Source organism: Solanum lycopersicum, chromosome 1 (assembly GCF_036512215.1).
Source record: "Solanum lycopersicum chromosome 1, SLM_r2.1".
Classification (NCBI taxonomy): domain Eukaryota; kingdom Viridiplantae; phylum Streptophyta; class Magnoliopsida; order Solanales; family Solanaceae; genus Solanum; species Solanum lycopersicum.
In genome coordinates, this window is record NC_090800.1 from 25,971,084 (window position 1) to 25,987,606 (window position 16,523).

Sequence of the window (16,523 nt, forward strand, 5' to 3'; positions counted from 1 at the left end):
CAATTTTGGGGTCCTATGGCATATGCCTCATGTTTAAAGGCATTGAGCGACCCTATGAAGAAACCCTAACTAAATCAATAATAATAATAGTAATTCATTGTAATAGTAGCAACAAAATTAAGTTATCTCAAGCCTATTTTCTCTTAAGATTGTAGTTTTCAAATAATAACACTATTAAGAAATGTGTAGTTTTTCTAATAATTACACTATTAAGAAAAAGTAAAAAACATATGAAATTCTAAATATGCTATATTGACAAAACATATATTAAATGAAGTTTGACTTATGATTTAGTCTTGAATAATGATTATCACCTTGTTCAATAATTAACATTTTTTAAAATTTTTAGGAATCTTATTTCTCATTAAACTCTTGATAGTTTTAGGTTTAAATTAAATGTTTGGATATGATACTACAACATTTTATGTCTCCAACCACCCTAGAAAAGTGTGGCCTAAACTATGAAAAAGTGTGTCCTTTGATAAAAAGCCACACTTTTTGACTTTAAGCCACACTTTTCCAGGTGTGGCCGAAAGCAGCGAAACCTTAGAGTTTAGGCGACGCTTTACAAGCGTAGCCTTATCAGCTACGCTTAAAAGCGTAGCCAAAAGGAAAAAAGGCCACGCTTTTTACCTACGCTTAGAAGTATTGCCATATGAGCAACGCTTTTAAGCGTAGCCTCAAAGTCAAAAAGGCCACACTTTGTAGCTACGCTTAGAAGTGTTGCCTTATCAGCTACACTTACAAGCGTAGCCTAAAAGAGAAAAAGCCACGCTTCTGCTGCTACATTTATAAGTGTTGCTTTATAAGCTACACTTTGAAGCGTGGCCTTTGCTACCATATTGCCCACACTTATCAAGTGTTGCCTTTTCTATCTAATGATTGACAACACTTTGAAGTGTTGTCCTTGCTCAAGTGCATACACAATTTACAGTCCTATGCCACAATTTCTAATCACAATACTCCAATATTATATTGCAATAAATAATCTCTAGCGTTAATAAGTAATTCAAATTTATAGATTTCCCATAAAGTACTTCAAAAGATAGTATGTGTTGTGTACACATACCCATACTTATACATCAATATTCTAAATGTGTACACATAACTCAAATATGTATTTAAACTTTTACAATAGTTCAAAAACTCTTCATCATCCACTTCAAATTTGATCACCTCCATTTCCCTACACAAATAAGATATTGGCAGTTATATAGAAGAGGTAAGACTTTCAGATTTCAACATGATATCCAACAGTTATAGAGAAAAGAAATTAATGAGGAGACACAAAAAATTAGATTCTCCTATAATTATTTGTGTATTTGTTTGTAGTTATGGAAGCATGCTTTACTGACGGAAAAAATGATATATAGAAGCACAAAAGGCATAGTGAAAACATTAACAAAAGTTACAGATTGCAGCAGCAATAATGCTAACAGCATGGATATTCTACAGAATGCAGCAGCAGTTACAAAAAATATTAACAACAAATCTGCAGATTACAGATTGCAGATTCCACACTATGCTAAAGTTTATTTGCAGAGAGGCTTAGACAATAATTTGGACTGTTATTAGCTCAAAATTCTTGCTGTTATTAGCTCTAAATAGATTAAAAATTATATATTTATGGTCATTGATTGCATTCAAGGTGCGCAAACTCAAAAAAATGGAACTTAAGAGTATTTATGTGTTTGCATGTTCTATAGAAGCAAAAACTTGAACCATATAAAAGCAATTCTATCTTATTTGTATTAGGCAAATGAGGAGCACAGCCACAGATGGTGCCTGCTGTGCAAGCTTTTGTGACTGTAGAACAGTTAACTGACTGAATCCTCAATATCCATTTCACTTCATCGGGATCTATACTTTTAGAGAACTCAATAATTTGTATTTTTAAAACAATGGATCCTTTAACTTCTAAGGTTATCTATGATTTCTACTAAACATTCAAATCTTTATTCAACTAAAAAGGCTCCTTCGAAACACCAACCTTAACGTAAGGGTAGCAACACGACAAATAAATAATTTGGACTGTAATGTTCTACACTTCAACCATACCAAACAAGAAAGATGAACAGCGGTCAAGAGAAACAAAACCTTCGCTCAATTCAAACCAATGTCACTAACAATAACCAAAGAAAGAAAACTCAGTCGTATTTAAAGTGTTTCGCCACCATTCAATAATATTCAAAACCATATCGAGAATATGTAACAAGTTCAGAGTTACTTCATACTCATCAGAGCAAGGCAACAAGGAAACTAAATCTGACATAGAAAAACTACACTTCAACCATACCAAACAAGCAAGATGAACAGTGGTCAAGAGAAACAAAACCTTAGCTCAATTCAAACCAAAGCCACTAACAATAACTAATTTGATTCAAACATGAAGTTAATCAATAAAAATTACAAACAAGAAGACTTTCTGAGAAAGTGAGAGGACTAATTTGAAAAAGTACTAAATACCTTTTAAAGAATCGGATCATGAGTTGACCCAGAATATTGTAGAGGATTTTGGCCTTTTACAGCTTGTGTACTACCCGCATCAATAGGTGAAGCAATGTTAGATACAACACCCCCTTGCATTCCTCGAACATTCAATCCAGGGTTGTTTTGAAGCAATTGACTAAAAAAATTTCGCATTTCTTCTCTCATTTCTTCTCTTATTTCCTCTCTCATTTCATTCATTTCTTCTTTTAGAGAAGTGATTTCATTAGCATGTTTTTGTTTTAGCTTGCTATCTTCCTCATCTTTCTTCAATGAACTTGCTGTCACTGATCTACCATAACACCTAAGTCGACCAGGCTGCTCCTTACCAAACACTGCCGTAAAAACATCATCTGCAGTTTCCCCGGAATTTTGGCGATTCTGAAGTTCAGCCTATTGAATAAAATTGACTTTCATATTATATTCAAGTACTTCTTATTTCTCTCTAGCTTAAATGAGTTTATGGTTCATTAACTAACTTCAATTGACATCCCTTCAAGCATATTAAAATAAATTATCACCCTTTAAACAATGAAAAAAATATTAAACCTGAATTAAATTCGTCATTAATACACTTTAAAAAACTTACTATTGCAATTTGAGTATCGCCCTGAAGTTCCTTTCCCGTTTTTGTACGAGTTGCAAAAAACATTTCAAACTTTGATGGTTCCTCATTGTTTTCTTTGGTTGCACGCTACAAATTATATAAAAAGATATTTAAAAACTAATTAATCTATTGGAGGAATACAAATGGATTAAATGTATATGGCCAAAGATGCTAAGTATTACCAATGACACACGTACTCTTGCAAAACTAATAGGTCCCATTCGATGCCTCCATTTTTGCTTTTTCCTGTTTTGAGAATTCATCTCACACATGGCCTATAATTATATAAAAAGATATGTTTGAATTAATAAATAAAACAAAAATAGAATCGATATAATCCAAAATATGTTGAACAATAGAAATGTAGTATTTTAGCCTTACTTGAACAGTTGGGTCTTTCCAATACTCGATCAATTGACGAAATTCATCTTCTGCAATGTCACTGGGACATTTTGCTAGCATGTCCTCAATGGTACTATTTTTATCAAACAATCTCTCTTTAATTTTTTGCTTGTATTGCTTCCAAGCATCACGAAAGCCAGTCATCACCCACGCTTTTCCTTCTATTGGAATTATGAATTTGGACTATGTAAAATAAAATATAGTTAGCTTCAATCTGTAAAAACAAAGAATAAATATGCAATTTAAAAATTAATTGTTCTTACATTTATATATTCCCACATGCGCTTTTTAGTATCTTCTGGCACCGCATGCCAACTAGTGTACATCAAGTTGATGAAACTCGGATTCCTTGAAATTGTTCCTATAAAGTTGGTGAATTCGGACACTATCTTACCAGTTGGTCCCACTGCTTGCCCTTTATCAAATGTAACCTCCTTTCTTTCTTCCAAATTTCTTGCGTGAATATCCTTACATGTTGTTTTTCCTCGGACTTTTTTCGCCTCCAATATTTCTTGATTTATGTAACAGTAAGTAAATAAGAAATGTCATTTATATAAGTAATAAATCTTATAACGCTTGAGACATACCTTTCGTACTACAATCAATGCCAATTTCCTCTTCTATAGCACACTCATCCCTATTGATTTCTTCTTGATCCACAAGATCATCTGCTACTGTGTGGTAATCTGTTTTTGTTTCATCGCTTATGATCGACTTCCTCTTTACCTGCTTGCAGTTTGGTAGATCATTAATATCATGTTCTTTCTGTAACCATTGTTCTGCTAGAAACTGATCAAGACTTGTGGCCGGTATGACAGATTTCCTCTTCACCTGTTTGAAGTTTAATTGATCTTGAATACCATGTTGTACCTCTGAATTACCAAATGTTTCCCCAGTCACATAAACTGAATCAGTAACACCTTGCTTTGAAGATATTTGGAACCTAAAGTTTTGCATAGGAAGTTTAATTCTTTTCTCTTGAATGGACTCTCCAGATTGAAATAATCTCTTCTTAGTTTGTAGAATTAAATCCTCAGAATTCTTTCTGTTATGCGCTATTGGTACATGCTCTTTCTTAGCTTTATCATTGCGTTTGTTAGCAAGTTGTTCTCTCTTAATCTTTAACTGGTTAGCCAATTCAGTACTTGATCGATATTGCATATCAAAGTTCAGATTCTTCAATGGGCTTTGAGCTTTGTTCGGATTCGAACCCTTTTTCTTTAGTGCTGCTGATTGACTCATTATTTCCGCCTTCTTTTAATATCTTTATTTTCTTTCCCAACAGTAACTTAAACTACAAAACAGTAATAATGTTATTGTTAAATAGAAAAAGCAAACCTGCAAATAGAAGAGGACTGAATTCACTGTGCTAATTAGAACGAGTTGTGAACCAATCTTTAGCTTCCAGAAATTTAAGGGAGTGGTACATAAGGAGGACTGATTTCACTGTGTTGCCTTCACTGCCTTGACTGTGCTGCCTGTAATGTCCAATGCCTAATAGTAATAGCAAAAAATAAGAATTTAGATGACAACAACAATTCACATTTACTATTAGAATGTAATTTGATACATGTAACATGCATACTCCAGACATTACTAACCTTAGTTATACAAGTTGTGCCAACATACAGTCAAATAAAATAAAAGTAAGCTAGAATTACAGCTTCATCAACAAAACAATAATTACATAAATTAAAGAAGTCAACATAAATTATCGACCAAAAACAGCCACACATAAACAAAGCCAACATTATACATAGACATCTTAAGGTGTTTGTACAAAAAAAGTTAAATAACAAAAAAAAGTGAGTTAGCACTATATGTTCATTATAAAAATAAGAATACTCATGGTGTACAGTCATGTTCAAACTCGTCTTCAGATTCATCAGACTCATCTTCAGAATCATCTTCATACTCATTTTCAGATTCATCTTCACACTCTTCTTCAGATTCATCTTCGAACTCTTCTTCAGACTCATCTTCAAACTCCTTTTCATATTCAACCTCAAGTTGTTGAGTATCAAATTCCTCCGGAGGCACATCAATAACAATTTCTGGTATATCATTCCATACTAAGGGAACTTCACCATCATCTTCTGGTATGGATGGTCCCGTCAAGTGTTCAGACAACTCATTTTCATAATTTTGTGGGAGATCAGATTCAAATTCATCACTCATGTTAAACAAGTCTCTTGGCACAGTCTTCATAACATAATGTCTATCTTGATCATATGGATCTTGCACATAGAAGCATTGATGTACTTGAGATGCAAGCACAAAAGGCTCTTCCAGAGAGCATCTCTTGTTAAAATAGACATAAGTTAGGCCATACATATCTTTGTCAACCTCATACCAATAACACTTAAAGAGAACAACCTTAAAATGACTATAATAGTCTAACTCAACTATATCAACTATTCTACCATAATAAGTCAAATCTGCAGCAATCAGGTTCTTATCCTTTGAGCTTGCAAAGCTCGAAGTTGAGGCAACAAGTGTAACACCACTATTTTGTGTTTTGCGTCTTGCATCACGCTGCCTACTATGGAATCTATATCCATTGATGAGATACCCAGAGTATCTTTTAGCAACAACATTTGGTCCTTTAGACAATTGTTTTATCAAATCAGGCACATCCTCTTGCAAAGCACGAGTTTCAAACCATTGAGAGAAGTTTTGACAATGATCCTTGGCCTTGATCCATTTAGATCTTCGCGGATGATTATTAACCTCTTGCATATGCTCTCTACATATCATGTATTTTTTTGTTAAAATTATAAATAAATTAAATATGTTAAAACTTAATTATACAAATAAAAATACTATATTAAAGTAAAGTACCTAATATATTCTTGAATTTCATCACAATTTCCCAATAAGTATGCATGTGCCTGACTTAGTGATTTGTTGTCGAAAACAAATGGATCAGTTTTCTTTGCTCCTATAGGACATCCCTTAATAGGAAACAAACTTACTATTTCTGCATCAGTTGGGTCACATTCATCATTATTTCGGGTTCTTCTATTAAATCTTGTTTGTACATCCCCATTCAGATATCTTGAAAATAAATTCATACAGTCTATTCTCACACGTGCCTCTGCTATGCAACCTTCTGGATAACGTCTAGTGCGGATATATGATTTAAATGTACCCATTTCTCTTTGAGTGGAATACATCCATCGGTTCTGAACTGGACCACCTAATATCACTTCATTTGCCAAATGTATAGGCAGATTAATCATTATATCAAAAAATGACGGAGGAAAAATTTGTTCCAACTGATTTATTGTTTCCCTTATCTTTACTTCTAAGCAAACTAATTCCTCCAATGTTATAACTTTTTGACACAAACGTTGGAAGAATGAGCATAAACGAATTAAAGCAATAGCCACATGATCTGGAAGGATGCTTTTAATGGGTATTGGAAGCAAGTAATGTAACATGAAATGAGCATCATGGGTCTTATAACCAGACAATTTCCTTTCATCCAGTTGCACACACCTAGATATATTAGAGGCACTGCCATTAGGTAGCTTGGCTGTCTTTAAACCTCCACAAAAAACTAATTTCTCTCCATTTGTCATTGAGAAGCAAGCTTTTGCAAACTTTGTTCTCTTATCATCTCCAGCATCTTTTGGATGAAGATTCTTTCTAATTCCCATCTCTTTCAAATCATATCGGGCTTTTGCATGATCCTTTGTTTTGCCAGGAATATCCAAAAGAGTTCCAAGAATGCTATCAACTATATTCTGCTCTATGTGCATTACATCAAGGTTATGGCGTAACAAGTTGTGCTGCCAGTAAGGTAATTCAAAAAAAATTGACCTTTTTTTCCATGGGCCATTATTTGATCTCTTTATCTTCTTTCCAAACACATTTTCAAAATCTTTTAAGTTATGAAGCACATCAGTTCCCTTTAATAAAGGTGGAGGAGGCCTGAATTGACGGTTTTCCATTGAACGATCTTTTGTTAGCTCTCCATGGATGATCCATGGGTAGACAAACACGATCATCCTTATAACACATTTTCCGACTGTGCTTAAGATAGTGAGAATTAGTGCTATAGTTACAACAAGGGCAAGCAAACTTTCCTTTTGTACTCCATCCAGACAACATAGCATATGCAGGAAAGTCACTGATTGTCCACATAAGAGCTGCTCGCATTTGAAAAGTTTGATTTCTTGAAGCATCATATGTTTCAACCCCAGAATTCCACAAAAATTTTAACTCATCTATCAATGGTTGTAAGTAAACATCAATGTCATTTCCAGGTGATCGTGGCCCAGGTATAAGTAATGAAAGTATAGAATATTCAGATTTCATGCACATCCAAGGCGGCATATTATACGTCATCAACATAACTGGCCATGTTCTATGAGATATACTCATGGTTCGAAATGGATTGAACCCATCACTTGCTAATCCAAGTCTCACATTGCGAGAATCTAGTGCGAAATCTGGATGCAACCTATCAAAATCAATCCATGCTTCACCATCAGCGGGATGCCTTAACTTTCCATCTTTTGAACACTCCTCATCATGCCACCTCAAAGAATCTGCCGTCTTTGAGCACATAAATAACCTTTTGAGTCTAGGAATTAATGGAAAGTGTCTCAAAGTCTTTGCTGAAACTCGATGTGATTTTTTAGAAGACTCAACCTTACCATCAACTTCAGGATTTTCAATATATCGTGAAGCTCCGCAAGTATGACAAAATTTATCATCCTTATGATCATTCCTAAACAACATGCAATCATCTGGACATGCATCAATTTTCTCATAATCAAGGTCGAGATTCTTGACCATAGACTTGGTTTTATTGTAAGAGGGAGGAATGTTCAACTCGGGCATCGCCTCTTTTAATAACTCTAAAAGAGAAGTGAATGATTCATTGCTCCATCCGTGTAGACACTTCAACAAATATAAACGAAGTGTGAATGATAATTTAGAGAATCCTGTACAACCAGGATATAATTCTTGGCTTGCCTCTTCAACTAAGTTATAGTATTTCTTGGCATCTTCATTTGGACCATTATAAGCTCCTTTTGCCTGTGCAACATCTCTAAATTGATCATTCAACAATCCATCAATATCATCACGCGAGCAATCCATATCATCTTCAACATTCAACTTGATATCCCATTCTCCATGATTGATCCATCTAGTATAACCTTTAACAAATCCATAGAATATTAGATGATCATACACTACATTCCTTCGAGTCCAACGAATATTACAACATTTTGCACATGGACATTGAATTTCCTCTCCGTGAGGATTTCCATAAGAGTAAGCAAAATCTAGGAATGATTCCACACGATCAATATAGGGTTGGGTATACCTTGCTAAATTCATCCAATCCTTGGATGGGATATTTGAATTCCTATAAAAAGATATAAATATTTGATATTTCAATAAGAATCATTAAATTCATGATTAAGTTACAAAAATCATGTGTTATGAGATGATAATATTTTCTTACATAGTCATGACACTTGTGTTATGCCAAATCAAACTTTGAATCCTCCACAAATGTTTTTTAATGTTGATTTTGGTTCTAAGGGAAAATAAGTAAAATTAATAGGATAGAAAGAATTAAGAAAGACAGTGAATTAATAGGATAGACAAAATTTAATGAACTAATCAAGAATAAGGAAATTTTTCAAGAATCTTGAAGTGTTCAAAGCTTAACAAGAATCACGTGATAAGGTCTACTGGAAACCTCATTTTAAAGAGTTCATTAATTTTACTTCAATTGTTATGTAGCCTTCCAAAATTTAAAAATGGAAGAAAACCATTAGAGCGATCTAAAGCAAGCAAGTTGAACTAGCTTTTAAGTCTAATCAGAACCTACCAGGACTACAAAACAACTAAATTTACTTCATCAAAAAATCATTCAGAAAAATAAGGGGAGATAACATAGAAGACTTTATATATAGCTTAATCTATCTGTGAAGGGATTTTCTTGATTTCTATTCCTAGAGAAAAATAAGGGGAAATAACATAGAAGACTTTATATATAGCTTAATCTATCTGTGAAGGGATTTTCTTGATTTCTATTCCTAGTTCTTGTTCAATTCTATATCTCAAAGTCAGATATATACTATTAGTAGTAGCAAAAATCAACACATAGAGCTTAATGATTTAGTATAAAGTAAATGAACATAATTAATACATACAAAATGAAGTGATCCTCAAAAGTAACCTGGCTAACACCTAAACCAAGCTTCACATATCTCTCTGATTGTCTAACCTGCAGAATAAATTACCAAAGATGAAATAGCAAAAACAATATATAAGTCAATAAGCAAGATCAAAGATCTGTTATACATACCCTGTGCAAATACGTTTCTGAGTTCTTAGGGAAATCAAAATTGATAACAACGTTAACTGCTTGAATATCAATTCCTCTAGTAAACAAATCTGTCCCATCTAGAAAGAACACAAAATTAAGAAATTTAACAATTAATCACTTTTAAATTTCAGCTGTAAAAGCCCCAAAAGTAATCAATTTCTTCTAAACACAAAACAAAAATTTCTTCTAAACACAAGCTACTGATCCAAATAAGTTCATCAAAAGAATAAATCCTAGTAGTATAAACAAATTGACTACATAATGTACTATCAATGAGTATTACGAATGATTAGTATTATAAATCAAATATTCTCATCAGCTTCTAGGTTCCAAGAAAAAAATAAATAATTGAATGCTATCCAAAACCGAAACAAGACGGAAATATAAAAATATTGAAGCATGCTGGAAATGGATCTATTGAAATTTAAATTGTTACAAACTTACTCACTTAGATCAAAATAATAATACAACGTAGGATAATTTTTTGAAATTTTCAATAGTAGAGGAGCAAGTACTGACCCTTCCCCCTTTTCAGTAATAATCATAAAAGTGAAGTAGAGAGACCAAGTAAGGAAAAAACAAAATGAAGCCCAATATCAACACATCATAAATGTATTTTTCACAAGCAAATTCAATGGCATCTTGTGTAATCCAGCAAGTGACTGTTATCAAGGACTGTGAACTTTGATATCATAGGTAATTAACTAAAGTAAATACATAATACTAACTTGATTTTGAATCCCTGCATACCAGTCCATACCAAATAACCGAGATGAAACCAAACAACAAAAGTTGAATCGAACCGAACAAACCGATGCAGGCTCTGAGTGGTGTTTGATTTAAATCAACTTAGAGTATACAAAAACCAGCACAGGTATTCCAACAAAAGCTCCAGCAACTATAATGATCTTTTTTTCTTGATCAAACTAATAACCAACAAGAAACAGAAAACCACCTACACAATTGGATACATCAATAAAGGAAATACATTAACAAACAAAATAAAGGATGATTTGAATAAAGAACAACTACAAAAAATCGAGGAAAATATAGTTGAGACGTTCCAGAAGAGAGAAAGAGAGAGAAAAGACTTAAGTAACAAATAAAATACCTCAACTATCACCCAACAAAATATACAATAAAAGACGCAGCAACAAGCCAAAAACAAAAAAAGAGAAAAAATACATTAATAAGCTGATTCTGCCAATGTTGTGAAAATAAGTCGATGTTTACTAACAGAAGGAAGTTAGCATCTGAGATTTTAAGCAAACAATACAGACGATTCCAACTGACTTTCATTTTATTGACGAATTCATATGCAAAAGAAGCAAACAATACAGACGATTCAAAAAATAAAACAAGGACTACAACTAAGGAAACTTATACAAAATAAATGAAAACTAGAGGAAATTTAATCACCTAAATGGGTTATCATTATTTGGGAAATACTAACAGAAATAAACTGACTTCCCACTTAACAACAGAAAGAAACTGACTGTCCGAACAAGGATAAAAATCTCACAAAATTAAAAATGAACTTTAAACTGAAATTATCTCAATATTGACATTAGCGACAAAAATATTGAAAACCACAAAAGAACAGACACATAATGTCATCTTTAAGTTGATTAAACACGGACTTAAAGATCTCAATTTAGATGAGATAGAAAACCAACCCTATCTTTGATCAAGCCGACTAATCTAGGAAGTAAAACAACCATGAAATGATGCAACAACATGGCATGAAACCAAGTTCTAATCTATTTGAAAATGATCTCTAGGAGAAAATGAAATGTCATAGCTTGAATTTCCAAAACATAGAGAATTATATAAATTAGCGGGTACACAACATTCATTACATGTATGGTTCGCAAAAATAGTTAAAAGAAAAGATTGAACTATAGCACACAAGAGAACCTAATGAAACTAGATTGAGATGAAGACTGGAAGAGATGCAATGATCTGCTTAGCTTTGCGTGTGATGGACTAGCATAGCGAATGACAGAATGTCTATCAATGAAGGTACCTGCACGAAAAAAAAAGAAAATAATCTAAGTTTGTCCTATGCTATAGAATTCCAAATAGAACAAGAACACAAGCAGTAATCAATCAAGATTTTCCCCAATTGAATACAGATTGGAAAAGTGATCTCTTAAGAATCAAAATCTCAATGAACAATTTTATATAAGTGTATAAACCATATTGAATCAGTGTATTGAAAAACTAGTATAAACCATGTTAAATCGGTTTATTGAAAAACTAGACCACTTGTTCCTACCATTCAAGTCTTTTATTGCATTTTTCACCTCCTACACAAGCATTCAAAAAGAAAGGATAAAAAGGTTGACATGGTTCATAGAAAAGCACAAGATAGGCACTACTAATTTTTTCTTTTCCTATATTGGATGGAATGCACTTGAGAAGAAGCTTTATATCAGAGGGTTTATCTCTCTCCCCTATTGAGTAAGGATTCTTACGTAGAATTTATCATCACTGTTGTTAATTTTTTTCTTGACACAGAAAAATCATTCGTTTGTAATCTGTGCATCTGCTTGATGCTTTATTAATGACATCCTTCTTACTTCACAAAAAATATGTCTATGCAGATGTGTTGTCTTATGAGCATATCTGTCATATAAAGTGGGAAGAATCATAGACTCTTATGATCATATCTGGTATGTACAGTAGGGAAGAAACATAGACCAGAACAATCCACACAATAATTCTGAAAATTATAGACACCAACAAAATGGTCTCAAACTATTCTAATTTGCTCTGAGATGAGTAGTTAAGCAATCAAAAAGTTTAAGTTTGTTATCAAAAGTAAAATCAAGTCTTCAAACCACAATGTGCACTGGCAACCTAACTAATCTTATTGAAATAATCATATATAGTCTAACAAACCACGTAAGAAGTACGAATAATTATATAACATTAGCATATATAAGATAACACAAAGATATAACCATGGAACCAAAATTATATGGTCATCGCCTAGTACACATATAATCACTCCATCTTAAAATTTTCATCTTTTGAAAAAGATAGAACTTGGTCAAAATCTCAAGATCCAATAATTTCAAACAAAATCAAACTTTGATACTTAAACATCCTATAAAAAAAAAAGAAAAAACAAAGCATCTCGACTCGGCAATAACAACTCTGACCTTGTAATAAACCTTATCAGCGGAAGACCCCATAATGAGACTACAAAGTGAATCTCTAGCAATCTTAATGTTCAAAAACGATCCCAATATATGTATGTCTCTATCTGCAATTACTATCCTAGTCTTCATCGCATTTTCTATAGTAAATTTTGTCACTATGCCATTGACTGTATAAAGGAAATGGATATCATATCCAACATATATCGTGACAAAGCAGAAACTTTCACATAATTTGATAAAGGAAATGGATAATATTAAATTTTGTATCTATCTCTTATTTTAATTCAGTATTCTTTTACATACTTAATGAGTTACTTCATGTCCTAAAAGTGAGAGATGCTAGTTTTAATACCTTATTTCTACTATGTGTCCTATAAATTAAAGACATTTAAGAAGTTATATATTCATGTTTACATAAAAAGACATGGAGAATAAACTGACCTCAATATACCAAAATGAGATGATTATCTCATTAGCACATGCTACACTTGTCAAGTCATATTTCATTATATTTTTTTTCAATCAATTCATCTGATCCATGGAAGCGGTACAAGTCGCAAGTAAGATCAGCGTGGATCAACCTTCAAACTATAAAAAAGATATCCAATAAGTACTAGGTAAGTAACATAGCATGAATCATCTAATTAGAGCTTTTGAATTCACTATTCAACAAGAAAATCGTGAGGAGCAGAAGTGTAAAGAATAACCCCAAATTTCTCATTTTTAAATATGTCCTTGGCTGGAAGAGTTAAAACATGCGAAGGAGCAGAAGCGTAAGCTTTATGTATGTATGACAAAATTAAGATTAAAGAGGAACAGAACAACATGAGATAGCAGAATATGCAGTCTTAAAAGATGGTTTTTAGTTCACTTTTTCGGACAGTAGACTTAGCTAGTGGAACTCAAATTTGGAGAGTCCGATTTCTAGTTCACTTATCAGCACATGCGTGGGTGTGATAACATATTTGGAGAGTCCGATAAACATAGTCAGTGAGGAAAAAAGCACTTGACCATAGACTGTCTTTACAATTCTATTTACTACTATTTTATATGGAAGAACTTGACATGTAATGAAATTGGAAAGTTACAAGCTATTATCTCATCTGTTGCATCTAACTCATCAAATAGGTCAAACTTTAACATCATACAAAACTTTCTCTCCATTTTGTTTGCACTAACTTCTCCTAATTTTTCTAAAACTTAGATGAAGCAAGCCTCACTTTCAACAATATCCAAAATCCAACAAGTTGTCCATACCACAAAAACAAATCTTCTACTTTTATTCTGTTATTGCTAGTAACAGTTAGCAGAAAAGACTCTCACAAGTTACTGCTCCCAGTCCACCCGTTCTAGACTTGAAAAATATATCTTATATCTCCAATTTCTATGGCATATGATTTATTTTCTATACAGTGCAACTCAAACTACAAAGAAAGTTTAACAAATTCATACTACGAGCTGATCCCAAAACAACTAAGCAATATTGAACTAATGTTTCTGATCTGTACTTGAAAAATGCACTAGACAAACAACAAAATGACTTCTAGACACTTCAAGACATGTAGTCGAAAAAAGAAAAATTTTACCAGCAAATAGCTACAAGACAGAATCAATGTTGTTAACAAAGGAACAAACCAAGCTTAAGACGAGCACAATCATGAACTCAGGAAGACTAAAAAAGACCAAAAAAACAGTGACATTAAAACATACATTAAAACTTTTTCAAATTCATGTAGAGTAGCTCCTTACACTTGACGAAATCTATATTAGGGACAAAATATTATAGGTATCACCAGCTTCAACACTTCAGTTCTTCGATGAAAGATAACTTAGCTACAACTCAGTTCTTCAGATACTTTTGACTTAGCTTCAGCTTCTACATTCAACATTTAGGAGAAAAAATTAGTGTGTCAAAGATAATCTGCCCATTTATACGTCATAAAACTACAAACTAAACTCCCTAAATCAATAAAATTCGTATCAATAACACAAGTCAGAAAAACCCTAACTTTAATTTTGGACTGACACAAAAGAATATCAAAATCTTAGAGCTATAATTTAGACTTTTGAAGATAAAATATCTTACCTGATAAACTCTATTCCAACAACCCTAAAGCTTTAAGATATGAAGCAAGTTTAAAAGCATTTTCTTTCAACTTTCAAAAAAAATCTGATGGAACAACACTTTACCCAAGAATCTTTGAAGAAAATCATCTTCTTCAGCTCTCCAATCTTGAACAACGAAGCTCGGAGAGGAGGATCTTCTTCTTCAGTTCGCCTTAGAGGAGTCACATTGCTCTTTGATTCTTCGACTGAAAATGGTGTTCTCAACTGAACTTTGACAGAATTTGTGACGAAAATCGATTTCTTCCGTTCTTCGATCCTCTTTTTTAGTTCTTGCAAATGGGTTCTTAAGTTTTGAACATAAATTTGTTCTTCAGCTGAAAGTGAAAGTTTCAGCTGAAGTTTCAGTAATGTTGCCCTTTTTGTTGTTTTAATGTTTTATTATTTTAAATATTTCTTTAATGTTTTATTTTTTTGGCCAAATAAAAATGGAGGGAGATCAAATTTTAATGTTAAAATGTTAGAGGGAATATAAAATTTTGGGGAAAACACTAAGGCCACATTTTTCACGTGTTGTATTAATAATTATAAAAATAGCACACTTTAAAAGTGTGGCCATATATGTAAATAGTTGTTGCCAACTATAACAACACTTATAAAGTGTAGGTTATCCCATTAAAGAGTACACTTTAGAAGTGTTGCTCATATTAGTGTAACTAAAAGTCAAAATTTTTGGCTACACTTTAAAAACGTCCCCAAAAGTATTTTAGGCAATACTTTATGAGCGTTGTCCTGATTTAGTGTTGTCGTAGACCTAAAATGGTGTAGTGTGAATATTTGAATTACAAAAATAATATTATTTCACATGATGTTGGTGTTCTTATGAATAGCTTACACACAAATTAAAATTTCATGATGTATCTTTTTTTTTCACTTTCACTAAAATATTGAAATTAAATGTGTAGTTAACTAAATTATTATTTTTAGTTTCTTGTAGCACAAATGTTCGGGGTCATATAGCCAAAAAAATTTAATTGTAATACTCATATTAGTTGCATCAAAGTTTAATTTACAGTCAACCATTGTACTGAGATTTAAAAAATACTTTTTTTATATATACTACCAAATAACTCCTCTAGTGTTCAAGAAAGTTTCAAAGGTTATCTATTGATTTATAATGCTATGATAAACACATGTCATTCTTATAGTGTTTTGATGTAAGAAGTCAATACTATAACTTTCTAGTACAAGAAGTACAACATAACTAATTTAAACTTCTAAGTTCGCTTAAAATTACTTACAAAAGTACTTTACGTGTATTTGATTCAACCTAAGCAAGATAATTTTACATCAAGAGTTGCAAACTAAAGAAATCAAAGCAAATGACATCTAAAAATTACGCAACTTTTCTGTCATTATTAGAGTTGTGACATGGTAATTG

General features: G+C 32.5%; 2 protein-coding genes across 2 annotated transcripts; both read right to left on the bottom strand.

Moving 5' to 3' along the window:
- Positions 1-2,469: 2,469 nt before the first annotated feature.
- Positions 2,470-4,738, bottom strand: LOC112940661 (uncharacterized). Its single transcript, XM_026028912.1, has 6 exons — positions 4,084-4,738; positions 3,760-4,007; positions 3,476-3,679; positions 3,292-3,369; positions 3,077-3,181; positions 2,470-2,880 (listed from the first exon to the last, which is right to left on the bottom strand). The coding sequence occupies exons 1-6, from the start codon at positions 4,736-4,738 to the stop codon at positions 2,470-2,472; spliced, it is 1,701 nt and encodes a 566-aa protein (XP_025884697.1).
- A 2,664-nt stretch (positions 4,739-7,402) lies between these two features.
- Positions 7,403-16,165, bottom strand: LOC138341766 (uncharacterized). The gene is made up of 6 exons (XM_069293492.1): positions 16,156-16,165; positions 15,209-15,459; positions 14,605-14,614; positions 9,831-9,928; positions 9,676-9,749; positions 7,403-8,879 (listed from the first exon to the last, which is right to left on the bottom strand). The coding sequence occupies exons 1-6, from the start codon at positions 16,163-16,165 to the stop codon at positions 7,403-7,405; spliced, it is 1,920 nt and encodes a 639-aa protein (XP_069149593.1).
- Between the last annotated feature and the right edge of the window lie 358 nt (positions 16,166-16,523).